Source organism: Catharus ustulatus, chromosome 6, assembly GCF_009819885.2.
Source record: "Catharus ustulatus isolate bCatUst1 chromosome 6, bCatUst1.pri.v2, whole genome shotgun sequence".
NCBI classification, from domain to species: domain Eukaryota; kingdom Metazoa; phylum Chordata; class Aves; order Passeriformes; family Turdidae; genus Catharus; species Catharus ustulatus.
The window spans coordinates 56419691-56435537 of NC_046226.1; the positions used below are offsets into that span (position 1 = coordinate 56419691).

At 39.8% G+C, this 15847-nt stretch overlaps 2 protein-coding genes across 5 annotated transcripts in view; one reads left to right on the forward strand and one right to left on the reverse strand.

Annotated features, from left to right (window-relative positions):
- Nucleotides 1-15847, forward strand: part of LTO1 (LTO1 maturation factor of ABCE1) — a 22619-nt gene continuing 6772 nt past the window's right edge. Inside the window, exons 1-5 of one of the 3 annotated variants that reach the window (XM_033062136.1) lie at nucleotides 1-70; nucleotides 1272-1377; nucleotides 2226-2296; nucleotides 2746-2863; nucleotides 10522-10619. In XM_033062136.1, the coding sequence (XP_032918027.1) occupies nucleotides 30-70; nucleotides 1272-1377; nucleotides 2226-2296; nucleotides 2746-2863; nucleotides 10522-10587 (402 nt within the window). In that variant the 5' untranslated portion in view covers nucleotides 1-29 and the 3' untranslated portion in view covers nucleotides 10588-10619. Of the gene's footprint in view, nucleotides 71-1271; nucleotides 1378-2225; nucleotides 2297-2745; nucleotides 2864-3722; nucleotides 5108-10521; nucleotides 10620-15847 lie in introns of those variants that run through there. The other 2 variants (XM_033062135.1, XM_033062137.2) reach the window with 2 other exon arrangements.
- The window catches only part of CCND1 (cyclin D1), a 16936-nt gene continuing 13054 nt past the window's right edge, over nucleotides 11966-15847 (reverse strand). For both annotated transcript variants that reach the window (XM_033062133.2, XM_033062134.2), the window contains exon 5: nucleotides 11966-15501. In XM_033062133.2, coding sequence (XP_032918024.1) covers nucleotides 15346-15501 — 156 coding nt within the window. In that variant the 3' untranslated portion in view covers nucleotides 11966-15345. The remainder of the gene's footprint in view (nucleotides 15502-15847) is intronic.

Genomic DNA, 15847 nt, shown 5'->3' on the forward strand with positions numbered 1-15847 from the left:
CGTCCGCTCCCGGCGTGCTCCGCGCAGGCATGGCGGACCTGTTCGATGGGATCGTGATGGCCGAGGAGAGGTGAGGGGACAGAGGCAGCCTGGGGCGGCCCGAGAGGGGCTCCTCGGCACCGCGGGGCTCCTGTGTGTCTGTGCTTCCCTGTGCGAGCGCTGAGCCCGAGGAGCAGGGCGGGGAAATTCGCCTCTGTGCGCGTTCTGAGACACCGAGCAGCGCGGAACGGCCTGAGCCTGAGTCGGGGGAAGGTTAGGGTGGATATCGGGGAACGGATCTTCATCCAGAGGGTGGTCGGGAGCTGGAACAGGCTGCCGAGGGAATTGTTCTCAGCACAGAGTGGGACCGACCCCAGGGGGCTGCCCTGATGAGCTGAGACCAGCCGGCAAGGCCGAGTGCCGGCTCCAGCCCTTGGGCCACCGCAACCTGCAGCGCTCCAGGACAGCGGGAGAGTTCCTGGAAAGCATCCCAGAGGGAAAGGACCTGGGGGTGCTGGCCGAGAGCTGCTGAACACGAGCCCAGGTGTGCCCAGGTGGCCAAGAAGGACAGTGGCATCCTGGCCTGTGTCAGTAATAGCGTGGCCAGCAGGAGCAGGGCAGTGACCGTGCCCCTGTTCTGGGCACCGCTGAGGCCCCACCTTGAATCCTGGGGTCAGTTTTGGGTCCTGCACTGCAAGAAAGACTTTGAGGTGCTGGAATGTGTCTAGAGAAGGGAACTGAGCTGGGGCAGGCTCTAGAGCACAAGTCTGATAAGGATTGGCTGAGAAAGAATGCGGGGGCTCAGCCTGGAGAAAAGGAGGCTCAGGGAGGACCTTCCCTCTCTCTACAACTCCCTGACAGGAGCCCCCCATGTGGGGTCAAACTTTTCTGCTTGGTAACAAGTGACAGGACAAAAGGAAGAGGCCTCGAGCTACACCAGAGGAGGTTTATATTGCACAGGAGGAATTTCTTCATGGAAAAGGTTGCCAGGCCTTGGAAAGGGCTGCCCAGGGTGCTGCTGGAGTCGCCCCTTCTGGAGGTGCCCAAGGAACAGCTGGATGTAGCACTCAGGGCTCTGGTCTGATTGACACAGTGGTGATAATTCAAAGGTTGGACTAGATGATCTCAGAGGTGTTTCCCAACCAAAATGAGCCTGTGATTCTGGAATTTGAATCGATTTTATGTGGTATTTGTAAGCTTTGGAGGCAGTGCACGTTTGTGTTGCCTGGAGTCGCTGCTATGCAGTGTGAGCTGGACAGGATGTTAACACAGCTGTGGTTCTGCATTCCCAGGTTCCACGGGGAGGGGTACCAGGAGGGGCTGGCAGAGGGCAGCCACGCCGGCATGGCTGAGGGCAGGAGGTGTGGAGCACTGCACGGAGCCAGGATTGGCTCTGAGGTAAGTGAGGAAACACTCCAGCATTGCAATCCTCTTGTCACAGAAATGACAGCCACACAGAAACTTTCAGGCAAAGCCTGATGCACAAGCAAGCTGAGGCCTGCTCTGTTTCACTGCTCTGTGTCCAGGAGGACCCATAAAGCTGCTTTAAAGGTGCTGTTTTGAGCTGGAGAGTTCAGTAGATGTGCTTGTGTTTCCTGAGCTTATTTGCTGTATGGAGCTTTGGTAATCTTTTTTTTCCAAATTTACGGCTAAAGGTTCGCCCCCTCCAATCTCCTGTGGCTCAGCATAGAGAAAAGCATGGCATCTTGAGACATCAAGAGGCAGTTCTGTGTGTCTTGTGCACTCATTGTAAATTCTGATGGTATGAGGGATTGTGACACTGTTCCCCTTCTGCACACGGAGCCAGCTGTGTGTGCTGGCACACCTGGATCAGTATCCCTAGGAATAGAGGGGCTGGAGAGTGGTGGGGAGCATCTCAACTCGTGCCATATGTCCAGCTCCAGTTTGTCACAGTTCCAGGGTGAGAATGCCAAACAGCAGCCTCCAGAGCTGGATGGTTTTGTACAAAATGGTCCTGGACAAACCATAAGAGAGAAGTGCTCTAATCTCCTCATGCTGGGAAAGCTGCAGAAGGAGGCAGGATTAGAGATATCAAGTGAGAGGATGACTTGGGTAATCTTACACTTGTCAGCTTTTCCAGCTTGGAAACATGTTTGTGTATCCAGGGTTTAATTTCCTGAAGAGTGAGATACAGTGTAGTGCTTTATTTTAGTTTGGCTGTCTATGCTGTGTGTTCTTTGGGCTTTTTTCTTTGCCTCATGACACTCTTTTAAATTCACTTTTAGATTGGTTGCTACCTTGGGTTTGCACTGACGTGGCACTGTCTGCTCCAGAAATGCACAGATGAAAAGAACAGGTGAGGTTAAAAAGGCTAAAAGTCATTTTGCTGTGACTTCCATTCTTCTAGTCTTTTTTTTTTCTGACCCATTTTGTTTAATCTATCTGTCAGAATTGCCTTTTTGGTTGCATTTCTTTATTTTGCCCCATTATCTAATCAGTATTTTTGTTGATTCTTGAATATTTTTCAACTCTGGACTGATAAGTTGAAATGGAAACCTTAGATCTGTCATTTGTGCTTAATTCTCAATTTGGAATAATTCCTAGTTTAGGTAATTTCTTAAATGTGTATGGAACGCACCTGACAATGGGCTAGATGGAAGAAGTTGAATTAAAGAAGGATGGAGGGCTGGGTTTTGTGCTCTGGATTATTATTATATATCAGGACAATTTTCATGCTGATGGGTTGAAAAATCTGCTGTGTGAGGATCATTGGGTTTTGTTTTGATTTGATTTATTTTTTTCTAGCAAAAGGATAAAGGCTCTGGATTCATTAATAGGGATGATTCAGAAATTCCCATATGAAGACCCCACTTACGATAAGCTGCAAGAAGATCTGGAAAGAATAAGAGGAAAATATAAACAGGTTTGTAGGAAAAGTTGTTATTCTAGCACATAAACTCATTTTTTAAGATACTTAGTTTGTAAAGCCACTCCAAAACACAGTATTTGTGTGAAGTTATTGTTCCCCTTGTGCAGTCACAGCAAAATACTTGAAGTGAACTAAATGAGGTGAAAATTCTTGATAGCTGAAAAATTCCCAACCAATAAGTGAAAAATAAAAGAAAAAAGTGTTCTTTAAAAATCAATTTGGAAATAATCTTTGACAATTTGAGTTACAAGTGGGACCAGAAGAAGAGAAATGGAGCAATTGGGAGTTTTGTTGAACATTCTTCTTTGAAAACAGACCCTTTGAAACACTTCTGTATATTCTTTTTTAGGTTTGTTCAATGCTAAATATTCAGTCTGATTTTAGAATTAGTACTGAGAGATCTTCATTAACATTTTGAATGCAACAGATGAAGATAAACATGGATGGCCAAAGAAAAAAAAAAACCAGTAGAAGAACAGAACTGGAAAAGTGTTTATCTAATTTTATTTAAAAAGTTTTTTTTATTGATTAAAACAATCAATATAATGGAGAGATGTAAATGTTAAAGGGGAAAGGGAAAAATCACTGGACTTGCAATGTTATTTAACATTTATTATCTCCAAGTTTTATTTGGGATATTACAAACATTAGCCTGTAAATCTGTTAAACAGAAATATTTGTTTTAATTCTTTGCTAGTCTTTTATTGATAATTCCTCAAAAAGAAAACAAGCATTTGCACAGTTTCCTTGTTTAAAGGATGTCTGTTACTCAAAAATCTGTGTATGCAGATCATTTAGTGTACACAATGTGTAGGTGCTGTGGGTGAAGGAAAATAAAATCAATTCCCTGCAGACTTTGCAGCAGGAAACATTTCTGTGGGCAGAGGCTGGAATGCAAAGGAGAAGGATGAAGACATCTGCTCAGAATATGGAATTTGCACCTGGATTTTCCAATGGTTTTGCAGACTGATGGGGGGAAGGGAGCAAACTCCACAAAATCTAGCCCCAGCAAGTTACCAGTTTAAATGGTGGGTGAGATAAACATGACTGCCAGAAGAGTTGTGATTCTCCTTGACTGTATTTGTTAGTACCTCTTACACAGAGCAGCTTTTTAGGTGCCAGCCCTGAAAAGTGACCTCTTTGCATGATTCCAGCTGCGTGTATTTAACTGTGTTAGTTGAGAAAAATACCTCAAACAGGCTTTGGCTTGGGCTGCTGGATGTCTTTGCATTCCAGTTCTGTAAGGATCCCAGAATTCCTTCATCAGCTGTACCCTGTGTGTGTCTGCCTGCATGGCAGGGTACAGCCTCATGAAGACAGATTTGAGGGTTTTGGTTCGTTTATTTGTCTTACACGTGAATTGTGATGTGCACAGGCAGTGTCAGAGCCATCTAGTGGATGTGTGGGATTGTAGGAGTTCACAAATATTTATGTAGGATAAATTGTTAAAATAGGCAGTACAGAATATGCACACTCTTGATAATCCTAATTATGTGGAGAATTTCTTTAAACTGAAGGTAGGAATTTATTTGCACTTGTTTCCTCATTTGCAAAAATGTCTATAAAAGCAAGGGCAGGGTTGTGAGGGCTCCAAGTTGGAGAGCTCCAAGTTGGAGAGATTCTATTTGGAAAATTGGTTTGGTTGCAAATTTTCTTATAATGCTTTAGTTCTATTTTTAATAAAATAATATTGCAATAAATTATTATGTAAATGTGTATATACTGAACTGTAAGTATTGTATCAACCAGCATTTCTGGCTGGGATGCAGCAGGTTTAGGGTTTTCTATTAGGTCTTTAATATTTTAGTTAGGTCTTTAATTAAGTTTCATTTGTGTGTACACACTGATGGAGTCTCTTCTTCCATGAGTCAGTATTTTTCTGAATATCTGCTCTTTCACACCGTGTGTGAGCCTGATTTGGTTTATTAAATGAGGTACAGTTCAAAATTCTGTTGGATGTGCAGTTTTGTGCTTTCTTCAGTGCCAATGTTTTTGTTTTCTGCAGTGAGTTGTGGGGGTTTGTGTGACTCTCAGCGCTGTGGCAGTGGAACATTGCCAGCATTCTGTAGAGGTGTTTTTATGCCTGATTTACAGCTGAGGTTCTGGGTATGCCTGATTAAAAGCCCAGGTTACCTCAAGAATATTCATTTGTCTTTGTCTTAGGGTCACAAAGAATAAAAAAAAATGCAACCCTTGTACATGATGATATTGGTTATTAATAAAGCAGGACATAGAGATTGTGGCTTGGTGCTGATTGTCCAAGAAGTTTGAAATTTTGCAGGGGTAAGACTTAAGAATGCATCTCTGTACTCACTCACCACCCCTACTTACAGCTCAGTAGTTAGGGAGGAATGCTTGAAACATTTCACTCACCAATTTCTGACTTGCCTGGACTGTGTTCTAGCCTGTTTTGTCTCTTCATGATCATCTCTCAGCTGAGCCTGTGGAATATGGAATTTTATTAAAAGGTGGATACACAGCTTGTTACTTCTAGGCTGCTGAAGTCACTGCAGTCCAGAAGAGTTGTAATTTTCCTTTCTGCAATATGTGATGAGTACAATAAATAGTGAATTTTGAGGCATCAGCAGAGGTAGACTTTGAATACCATTTGGTGAAGTTCCCAAGCACAATTCTTGTTCTATCTTCATTAAGTAACTTCCTTTCCATTTCTTGTCAACTGTACCAAAGGTGATCAATTCCAGCTTTGAATGAATATCTGCAATCAACAGAAATGGGTGAAATAAATCCGAAAAAAAAAAGAATCTGGGTGTGCAATTGTTTGCTTCAAAACCAACACTGTAGAGGTACACTGGCTCATTATCTGTTTTTCTGAAACAAGGTTGTGGTAATTTCCATGTGAGGTTAAATTTGGATTTGAATTTTCCAGTAGATCAGTTTTAACATTTATATAGGTTTTGGTTTTTGAAGAGATGAAAGAAAGGGTTCGCGCCTGCCCTTTATTTATGAATGCTTATTTACATTGTGGCTTGAAATACAACTTCCTGCATTGGAATAAAGGGAGATCCAGCTGTCAAAAGTCTGTCTGCACCCTAGCATCACACAGTGCTTTAGAGTAAGAACTTAATATTTCTGGTAATGTTCTAATTCTTTGTATTCTTGGTGCTGTTTGAATATTTTTTGAGTTGCCATTTGCAGCTTCTTTCAACCGTGGCTTCTGATCTAATTGCAGCCTAAAACTTCAGCTTTCATAGTTTGGCAAGTAACCATGAAGATTCTCATTTTACAGTCTGCCAGAGTTGTTTTTTTAATGGATAAAGTTGTGACAGTACACATTCCCACAGAAGTGGATGTATCACCGGGTAAAATGGCAATTTGGGAGGTGTGTGGAGTTCAGCAGGTTCCCAGTTGCAAGTTGTGGTGTCTGGGACTGCTCCAACTGGAGCAATGCACTGCTGAAACAGGGTTTGGAATTGCAGGACCAGTCTAACCTGAGGTGATAATAAAAATAATAAGAAAAACTCTGTGTCCTGTTTTGAAAGCTTGCACAGTCCATTTGTAGCTAACCTGAATATCTCTGACACCACACTGTGAATGCTCCTGCCTTAATCACCGGAGCGTTCATTCCCTAAGTGTGGTAATTGCAACTTTTCAGCATTTTCAGTGCTACTGTGTGGAAGGAGACATGGTCACTAAGCTCATCTGAAATGTGGGAGACTTCCTAAATCTATGGAATATATGAAAGGTGAAAAACCACATTATTTCACTTGATTCGAAAGCAGCTTGCTGTACAATGTTTTAAATTATTTTATCCTATTCTATTACCGTAACTAATTGAGCACTAGTGCAGCATTCTGTGTATGTGATTTTGGAAAGATTTCTCAGTAGGTATAAGAAATGGCATAAAACTTTTGTCTTGGAAAAATTAGAAAGCTGTGTTTTAGTTGTGCAGAATTTGTTTGGGTGGCATCTGAAATAGTGGCCTGCTGTCTGAAAGAATTTAACTGATACTTGTTGCTAATAAAATCATGGAGTTTTATTTTAGCAAAATGTTCAGCAGAAAGGAGGTTGATTGTTCAGTCCCTGCATCCTGACTATGCATCAGACAGAATCAGCTGAGCATTTGTCACTGTCTTCCATTTCTGATTTTTAGCCTCCTATTTCGCTGCTTTATCTCAACACTTTTTAACTTTCAGCATCTTCAGGATTCTGGGGAATAATCAACACTATGTGGAATCTTTCTTGACAGTAGGAACTGTGAGTCAGCAGCCCTTTAATTTTTTTAGTTGCAGCCATTGTTCCAGCAGCAAGCTTTGCTGCTATTGTCCACTGTTTGTCCAGCTCACGTTTACTGGTCTGTGGGAACGGATTAGGGTTTCATGGCTTTTTTTTTTCTTCTTGCATAAACTCTTGATCAAAGACATTCCTTGGATGACAAAACACTGTATACTGTGTCACACAGCCCTGACCAGACTGCACGAACAGTAGTTTAAAAACACATGCCTACATTGTTCTCTAAACTGGCCTGCTTTTTTTTTTTGCAATGTATGTGCAGACACTGAATTTTTGAGACCCCGTTTACCTCTGTTAAAAACACACACACATACAGAAGTTACTATTAATAAGCACTTGACAATTTCTGAAATACAAGTGGAAAAGCAAATTACTCTGAGACCAAGAAGAGATAGAACAGAATGTCATTTCTAAGCAGAACTAGGGGTTATATCTGTAGTGTATTTCCTTCCTGAGGAGACCTTGGTTATGAGGCAGGTAGTCAAATACACTGAAACCTAAACCCACATGGATTATGGCATCATTTGATGTGTCATAGCCAGAACACCTGATTGGGGTGGAGAATCACTGGATCGCAATTTGGGAGTTCATTAACCTGCTTCACCATAAGTACATTGTTAGAGCTGCATTTTGAGAACCTGGCTTACCGTTTTATGTCTTGGTCTTCTTTTTAGTTCTCTTATGTAGTACAAATTTCAGAAAATTTCAGTAGCGTCGTTATTCCTCAAACTAATGAGGGGGAAACAAATGGTGCTAGAGAAAAGCATAGAGACATTTTTTCAAGGAGCTTTGCCTTGTGATTTGCTTGAAATACTCCTTCAGCAGAAACATGGGGCAAAGACATTCCTGAAGACACATTGAGCAGGTTTACAGAGGGATTTAAAACATGGGAGGGCTGAATTTGTGTGCTTGGAAAGCTGTTTGTGGAAGTAACAACGTTCCACGAACATGTTTGCATTGTTGACTCTGCAGCACTGTTGAACACTGTCATGCAGAAGTGAAGGCAGATTAAACTTCTTTCATGGATATACCATATTGATAAGGGAAAAGCCCTTCTGATCCTTTGCAGTCTAAGGGTCTCTGTGGAAAGAGAAACCTAAAAAATATGTGGCTGACAGATGTGTTGTCTGAAATGAATAAAATGGTCAGAGTGAGTGACTGAAATGGCTACAGAAATATTCAGGCAAATCCACAAAATAAATGTATTACACTTAGAAGAAATAATGTTTACTTATGAGTAAATAATTTATGATGTCTTTTGGAAATTAACCAGCACATTGGCTGAAGCTTTGCTCTTCATATTTAAAACAGCCAAATGTAAAAAGAACTTTGCTCTGTGGGTGTTCAGGGAGGAAAGAAAGCTGTTCAAAAGCAATACCCCATATTTGAACAATCTGGAGTGATACAATCTAATAAAGGGGAGAAATGAGACATCAAAAAGCTCAATTGCCCGTTGCAGACAGTTTGCCATCAGAGTGGTGGCTCAGGACACCAGGTCACTGCCTCAGGCTGGCTCAGGGCTGCTGTCGTAATGCCCTGCTGGTGCTTCCGTGGGCCTTGGGTGAGGATCTGCCCCTCTCAGCCCAGCTCCCTGGAGACTGCTGCTAAAGTTACAAATCACATCCCAGACAACAAACAGAAACGTGGTGGCTGGCACAGAAGATCAGGCATCTGTGAATATGGCTTGTGAGGGAATTAAGTGTCACAGGGCTGCTGCCAGGTGGGATGGATGAAACAAAACCACTCATCTAACATTTATTTACTCAGCAGGGAGGGGTGAGTGGGTAGCAATTTCCATTCTGTGATGCACATGCCACAGGCAGAACTCGGAGCACTAGATCCCCACATGGATCCAGAGGAGGCTTCCTTCTCTGGCCAGTCCATGTGTCAGGTCCTGGCTTGGAGCTTGGCCCCTGCATGTCACAGTTCCTCCTTTGCTTCAGCGTTCCTGGTGCTGACAGAGATCTGAACCTGGAGCTCTCCCCAGCCCTCAGGGATTGCCCTCTTAGCCAGTTCTTGTCAACACAAGCACTCCTAGGTCATTCTCTTTTTCCACAGCTGGTGCAGAGGAGGCTCCTCTCATCCTCTTCTCCTTCTGTAGTCAAGGTCCTGGACCCCCACAGAATAAAGATGCTGCCCACGTGCCTTACTCCAGATTTGCCATGACATGGCATTCTTCTGCCAATATTTCCACCTTCATGTGAGAGCCCTCAGGAAAACGATGCCTGTGAATACTTGGTGAATTCCCTGAAATATGAGAAGTTTTAATACTGGGTCTTCACACAGGCAGAAAGCAGGACAGGCCTAGGTAGGGCTCTGCAGGTGCTATAGGACAAGCAAGGAACTATTTCTGTTTTCATTTTTAAATGTTTACCACATTAAAGAAGCAAAAGGATAACTTTTGCCTTCCTCCTACATTTGGTCCTGCTTGGCCATAATGCACAAAATCAGAAGTCTGGCAAATGTCACATAGGTGCAATCCCATTGACTAATTTGCAATCCTTTTCTCATCACTTGATTGGAATATGGTGTGGAACTCAGAAGCTGTGTGGGAATCTATGCTGGCCATGCCAATGCAATTAGTACAAGCAGTTATATTTGTGGGATCATAAAAATACCTTTGTTTGTTTGAAGAGATACATTTCTTATAAAATGATGCTGACAGGAATTTGTTAAAATGCCATCATTTATAGCTTTACTGCCATTGTCCCATTGTAGGAATGCAACACATGTGCATGGGTCATCCCTGTGACTCTTTTAAAAACAAGAGCTCCAACCTTCTCTTTCTCTTCTATCTTCTGGAGTTTTCTATCACTTAAAATGCCAGCTGTGTTTGAATGCAAGTGGATTATGAGTTTTTTCATTTGCTAGTTCTTGTTTATTCTTTAATAGAGCATTTGAATTTTAAGTGTTCATAAAATGTCCAAGGTTGTCAAATGGCCTGAATTCAGCAATGGAACTGGGGATGTTTTTGGGAGGTCTGTTGGAGGTTTTTCTTCATACATGTCTCAATTTGATGCAAAAATTACAGTAGTTTTCCCTTTAATAAGCTACAGAATAGCCTAGCTGAATGTGCATATTTTTTTACAGCCTATAGTAAATTGTTTTTCTTGCTACATTCTTGTCTTTCTGCCCTTTGCAATGTGAGTAATACTGGGCATAGTTCACCCAACATTCAAATTTAGGAGTCTGCATTTAGAGATGATGTTCAGGAGAAGGAAAATGTAAATAATAGAGCTGACTATGTGGGTGTTGACAGTGGGCTTAAACCTACTTAAGTCACAACACTTAGTCAGTTTAATAGCATTTATAAGAGAAATAGGAATGGCAAAACCTACTTAACACATTCAACCAAACACAGGTTTACATTTCTCACTGAATCACTGTAATGTTTTTATCAGCACAAGATTTTTGTCAGAAGTCAAGATCCCCCTAAGTGTGTCTTCACTTGGTTTTCAAACACTTAAGATCAGAGAGATGAGCCATCGGCCATACAAAAGTAAGCTATTTGTTCTTTTTGGGTTTTTTTCATATGCTGGGGAAAATGAATAATTTTTGGCCCAGACCAATTTAAGCTTTGGCTTGATGTGTTTTTGAAGCCCCTGTGAACTTAGTTCAGGTCATCTTTCAGTGTTCTACACCTCCCAGTGTAACTCACTGCCCATTTCAAATGGAACAAAGCAGACTCCGTGTGCACTGGTTTTACTTCACCCACCTGATCTGGGATTTTACAGCAGGCTTCAGGTTTCTGGCTGAAATGACTGGGAAACCACCAAGCTCATACAAGCTCATCTGGGATTCTTCTGATGCAGGTGCTTTCCCATCTAGTGGTAACTGCCCTGAAAGGAGCTTATTCTGCACTAGATGATTAACACGTTAGAAGTTAGCTCTGGAGTTTCATTTTTCATTTCCTGTGCTGCACTCGCTGCACAGAATGAGTTGTAATGTGAAGTTTAGTCAATGAGAAACTCAGAAGGCAGATACTGAATTTCTCATTTGTGACAGGGAGGACAAGCACTTGGCCTTTCACATAGATTTTTTAAAGGCAGAAATAACTTCACAGAATAAATAATCAAATACATAGGTTATAAGCTCCACTGAAAAGAAGCTGTTTCTGTTGTGTTCAGCTCTGAAAATAATGATAATAACAATTGATAATGTGCCTCCCCATTTTCAGAGATATTTTGGAATGTGTAATGAAGCATAGGTTATAACTTTTTTCTCATTTTACTTTGTAATTCCTGTATTCCTGTCTTAGGCCCAGTTATTTTTAACATACTTTTAGTATGTAAATATATTTTAATATTTTAAAGGTTTAATATTTTATATTAATATTTTCCAGGTTTATGCTTATTATCCTAGCTAATAAAAGCTGTGTCTGAGGGGAAGGCACAGAAGAAGGCAGCTTAACCATATGGCTTTTAAAACAAACTGTCTTCTGTAAAGGTCTTCTAGGACACAAAATCTTCCACTGATGAGAAGATAGCAGCAAGCATTCCATGCCACCCAACACCTACTTTGTTTTACCCTTCATTCACATGAACCACCAAAGGGCATTTTACTCTGACTAATTTCCTTTACTGTTAAAAAAAAAAAAAGTCTTCAGGTAGGAAAAAAAATATTTTGCTTCTTTAAAAAGACAGGTTGGTGTGACAGACAGGCAGTTACCTACCCATGGCTCAAAACACCCACGGTTTCCTAAAATAACAACAAAAGGGCTTCAGCTATTAAAATGTGGAGAGTCAAACCTAGAAAATGTCATGTGCTTTACTCACAGCACTGGGGAGTTAAAACCATTCAGCATTCTCAAGGCAATTAAAAAAAAAAATTAAAAGATGACAACAGTTGGGTTTTACCAATTTTATTTCTAGACTTAGATTTTTTTGCTGGAAACTTGTCTGTTACAGGTCTGTTGGTGAAAATGTGCATTTCAGACCAGTGATGCCAATAAGTACAATATAAAAATGTACAAATCTGAATTGCTTTTGCTTACTACAGATTGTTATAATAACGTGACAAATAAAGCATCTCTGTTGGCACGTGAACCCACTTAACTGGATTTGGCCTTTTTCAGCACATACAATATTTTAAAGAAATTTGCAGCACACACTGCCACTCAGTGTAACACAAAATAAAACCAACAAGCACTAAACTCAATAATCATGTTTGGTTCAGAGACACAGAGATGCCATGAACAGAAGTGTTTTATGAGGTAAGCAGTAAGAAATGTTCCTGAAATTTGGACAGAATGTATCCAGTCCTCCTGGGTCCTGCGACTGCTAATAGCATTGCAATGCTTATTTATGCACTATGTAGGATCTTAACTGCATTTGCCTCAAAATGAGTTCTAATTCTGTTTTGGTTTAGCAGCATACAGGCAACAGCTAGATTATTCTTCAGCATACAACTCTGTTAGCTGGCTTATTTATGAGATTTACAGGCTTTTTTTTTAAATTAGCATTATGCTATAATTAAAAAAAAAAACAAAAACAAAAAACCCCTAGTATATCATAACAGATTAAACACACAAAATACTTAGAGTTCCAGAAGATAACCTATCATACCAAATGATGTGTCCCAGCAGAGGGAGATCCACATCAGGTGGCACACAAGAGTTATATTATAATGCACCTTTCATATATCAATGTGGCTAATAACACAGCTTAAAACTACTATGATAATAAACCCCAGATCAGACAAAGAATCCAGCTTTATAAAATGCATAACCAAAAAAAAAAAAAAAAAAAAAAAAAAAAAACCAAAACAAAAAACCCGAAAAATAAAAAACCAAAAAACTACCAACCCTTGACATTACTTGATCTTCTGAAATGTCTGCTGGTTTTTAAATTAATGCAGAGACCCATTCAGAGCAACGTTCGATGCATTTCTGTTTGCAGTAGAACTATGAGGCACTGTAAGAACATCAAAACCTGGTCTAGACACGGGTAACTGAAGTATGAGGTATTGTGAAACAGGAGCCTTTTTTGGAATAGAGCAGTAATCACATTAAGTAAAAATTGATCACATAAAAAAATCTACCAAACAAAATGATGTCAATAATATAATTTTCTATGAGAAAATTAAAACCTATTACATGGCAGTATATGACATTGTATAACAAAAAAAACCAAAAAAAAAAAACTGATCCACAAAATAGCAGCAAAACACAATGACAAAGATACAGAAAAGCAATGTTATTTTTTTTTCAAATCATGCTGGGAATTTATCCATAGCAGCTCAATAAAAATGGAGCATCCACTCCTTTTCTTTTGTCTTTTTCTTTTTTTTTATCTTTTGAATTTTTTATATTTTTTCATTTTTTTTTTATTTTTTTTTTGTTTTTTTTTTTTTTTTTTTTTTTTTTTTACAATCAACACCTCAGCGGCAGTTTTCTCACATACATTTCACCATCACATTCTCCTCGAGCATCAACTTCAACAGCTATGTCCACGTCCCTTCAGCTACTTTCTAAAATAATAATAAAAAGATACATAGCCAAGATGTGCAAATTTTCTATTTGTAGCTAAATAAAAAAAAAAGGGGGGGGCATATACTGGAATAAAAACTTCTTTCAAGTACTCCAATTTTCATATCTATTAACTATGGCGTTTTTTCATGGTTAGACTGCTTTTGAAAATGTATAGGAAGGGGCCAAATAGACTGCTTGGTTTTGGGTTTGTTCTTTGAAGCGTGTCCTTTTTTTGCTTTAATAAGCTGGTTAAAACTGCAACATCAAGGGTAGAAAGATTTTCTTTTTCAAAAGGGGCGATTGCATTAATTTACAAATCATACTGGCCTTACGAACATCCTCTGCAATAAATATTCTTTTTAGCCTTAACTATAAATTATATATTTTAGTGTTTAAAAACCTTCAGTTGTAAAAACATCTAGCGATAATCCTTAAAACTATGTGTCCTATATGTGAACCTTTAAGGCCCCTAATTTATAAAGATGAGTTGGCACCAAAGGATTCTAAACATCAAACTTTTCTATAGAAAAGGAAAGGAAGATATCCTGGCAATTTGTGAATGCAATTTTCTCTCACTGGAACACAACCTTCGGAAAAATAGAATCACCTCTCCTCTAACACCATAGTTAAATGCACTTGCTTTGCAATTCCAAGTTTGCCAACAAGCACTTTATATATTTCCAAACCATTCCATTAAAAAACAAACAAACAAACAAAAAAATTCCCACATAATAAAAGCATGTATTTCCTATATCTAATGGACTGAAAGTGCTTTGAATGGAATGGTTTTAGAATATTACAAACGACCAAAAAGAAAAAAAAAAAGACCGAACTGTGGATTGAACCTGACCATAATTAGGCTGAATATCTGTGGGGTCAGACCAGCATTTTTACACAGGTAACTACAAAAATAGGAAGATTACAAAAATATAATATATTATGTCACTATTTCGGTTTCTCTTTATAATAGGGTCCTGTATGAGTAGTACATTGGCCTTTCCCAACCATGCTAAGCTGGAACCCTACAAATGCCTCAATGCACAGGCAATCCACAGGCACAAAAAAAAAACCAAAAAAAAAAAAGATTAACATATAATAATGCTGCATACTAACATACACTAACTTACGGGTTACGTTAACCATTTATAAGGTGAAGAGGATAAAAAAAACCTAAGGAAATAAAATAAACATTTACAGATGAATTATAAAGTGACTAAATGCATAAGCAAGCAAGATACAGAAAAGCCTAGAACTGCGTTAAAGCTATGCTTTTTAAAGAAAAAGAATATTTCATTTACTATCTAAAAAAAAAACCCTCTTCTACTTTAAAAATGGTTGGTTGGTTTGTTTTATATGTAAGAAATCAAATCTAATACCTCCCCTGGAGACATTTTGTGTGTTAATGCCTATTTTTACAACATACAGACAAGAACACTTTAATATAAAAACTAGTTGATTATTATTGTATAAAATCCTCTATTTTTGTAGCACAAACCCCTGGGGGTAATGCAAATACTATTTTTTTCTTTTTTTTAAGACAGTTTTTGGGGTATTTTTTGTTTATTTGTTTGTTTGAAGTCACAGATGGAAGGGAGACAGAGCAAGAAAAAATATGAGACTGGTTTTCCCTTCTGGTATAAAAATGTCCTGGAGAAAAGGGTTTCTGGGGGGGAGATCCTGATGCCGATTCCTTCTCAGATGCCCTTTCTTTGTCTGCTTTTCTTGCCAAGCAAATCCATTTAAGAAGAAGTCCTCTTTAAATGTTCACGTCTCGCACATCAGTAGGTGTGCAGGAGAGGTCTGCTTCGTCCTCTACAGTCTTTGTTTCTGAAGATACGTTGTGTTGCTGTGCCTGGCGTAGACTGGACTCCAGGAGGGACTCAATCTGTTCTTGGCAGGCTCGTAAACAATCCTGCAGGAGGGTGCAATGGAAGGGGGGAGAGAGAGACCCAAGAGTCCTTTAGAAAGATCACAGGCTAAAATACCAGTTTCTTCACAAAGCAAGAAAAATGTTACCAGGTTATCTGGGAGAGCAGCAGGCTGGAAAGGAGGGTGGGAAGAGCTGCAGCACCCAACCATGTGGATGAGGAATCCCATTTTTTTGCACATTGTACCTTGCACTGCTGCTTCTTTGCCTGTGCTGTTTACAGTCCTGTACAAGCCCATTGCTCACAACTGTGATTTCTACCTTTTCCCCAGGAATCCTTCAGCAGCAGAGTCTGTTAGAAGTGATGCTCACAAACTGACCATTTTTTTCC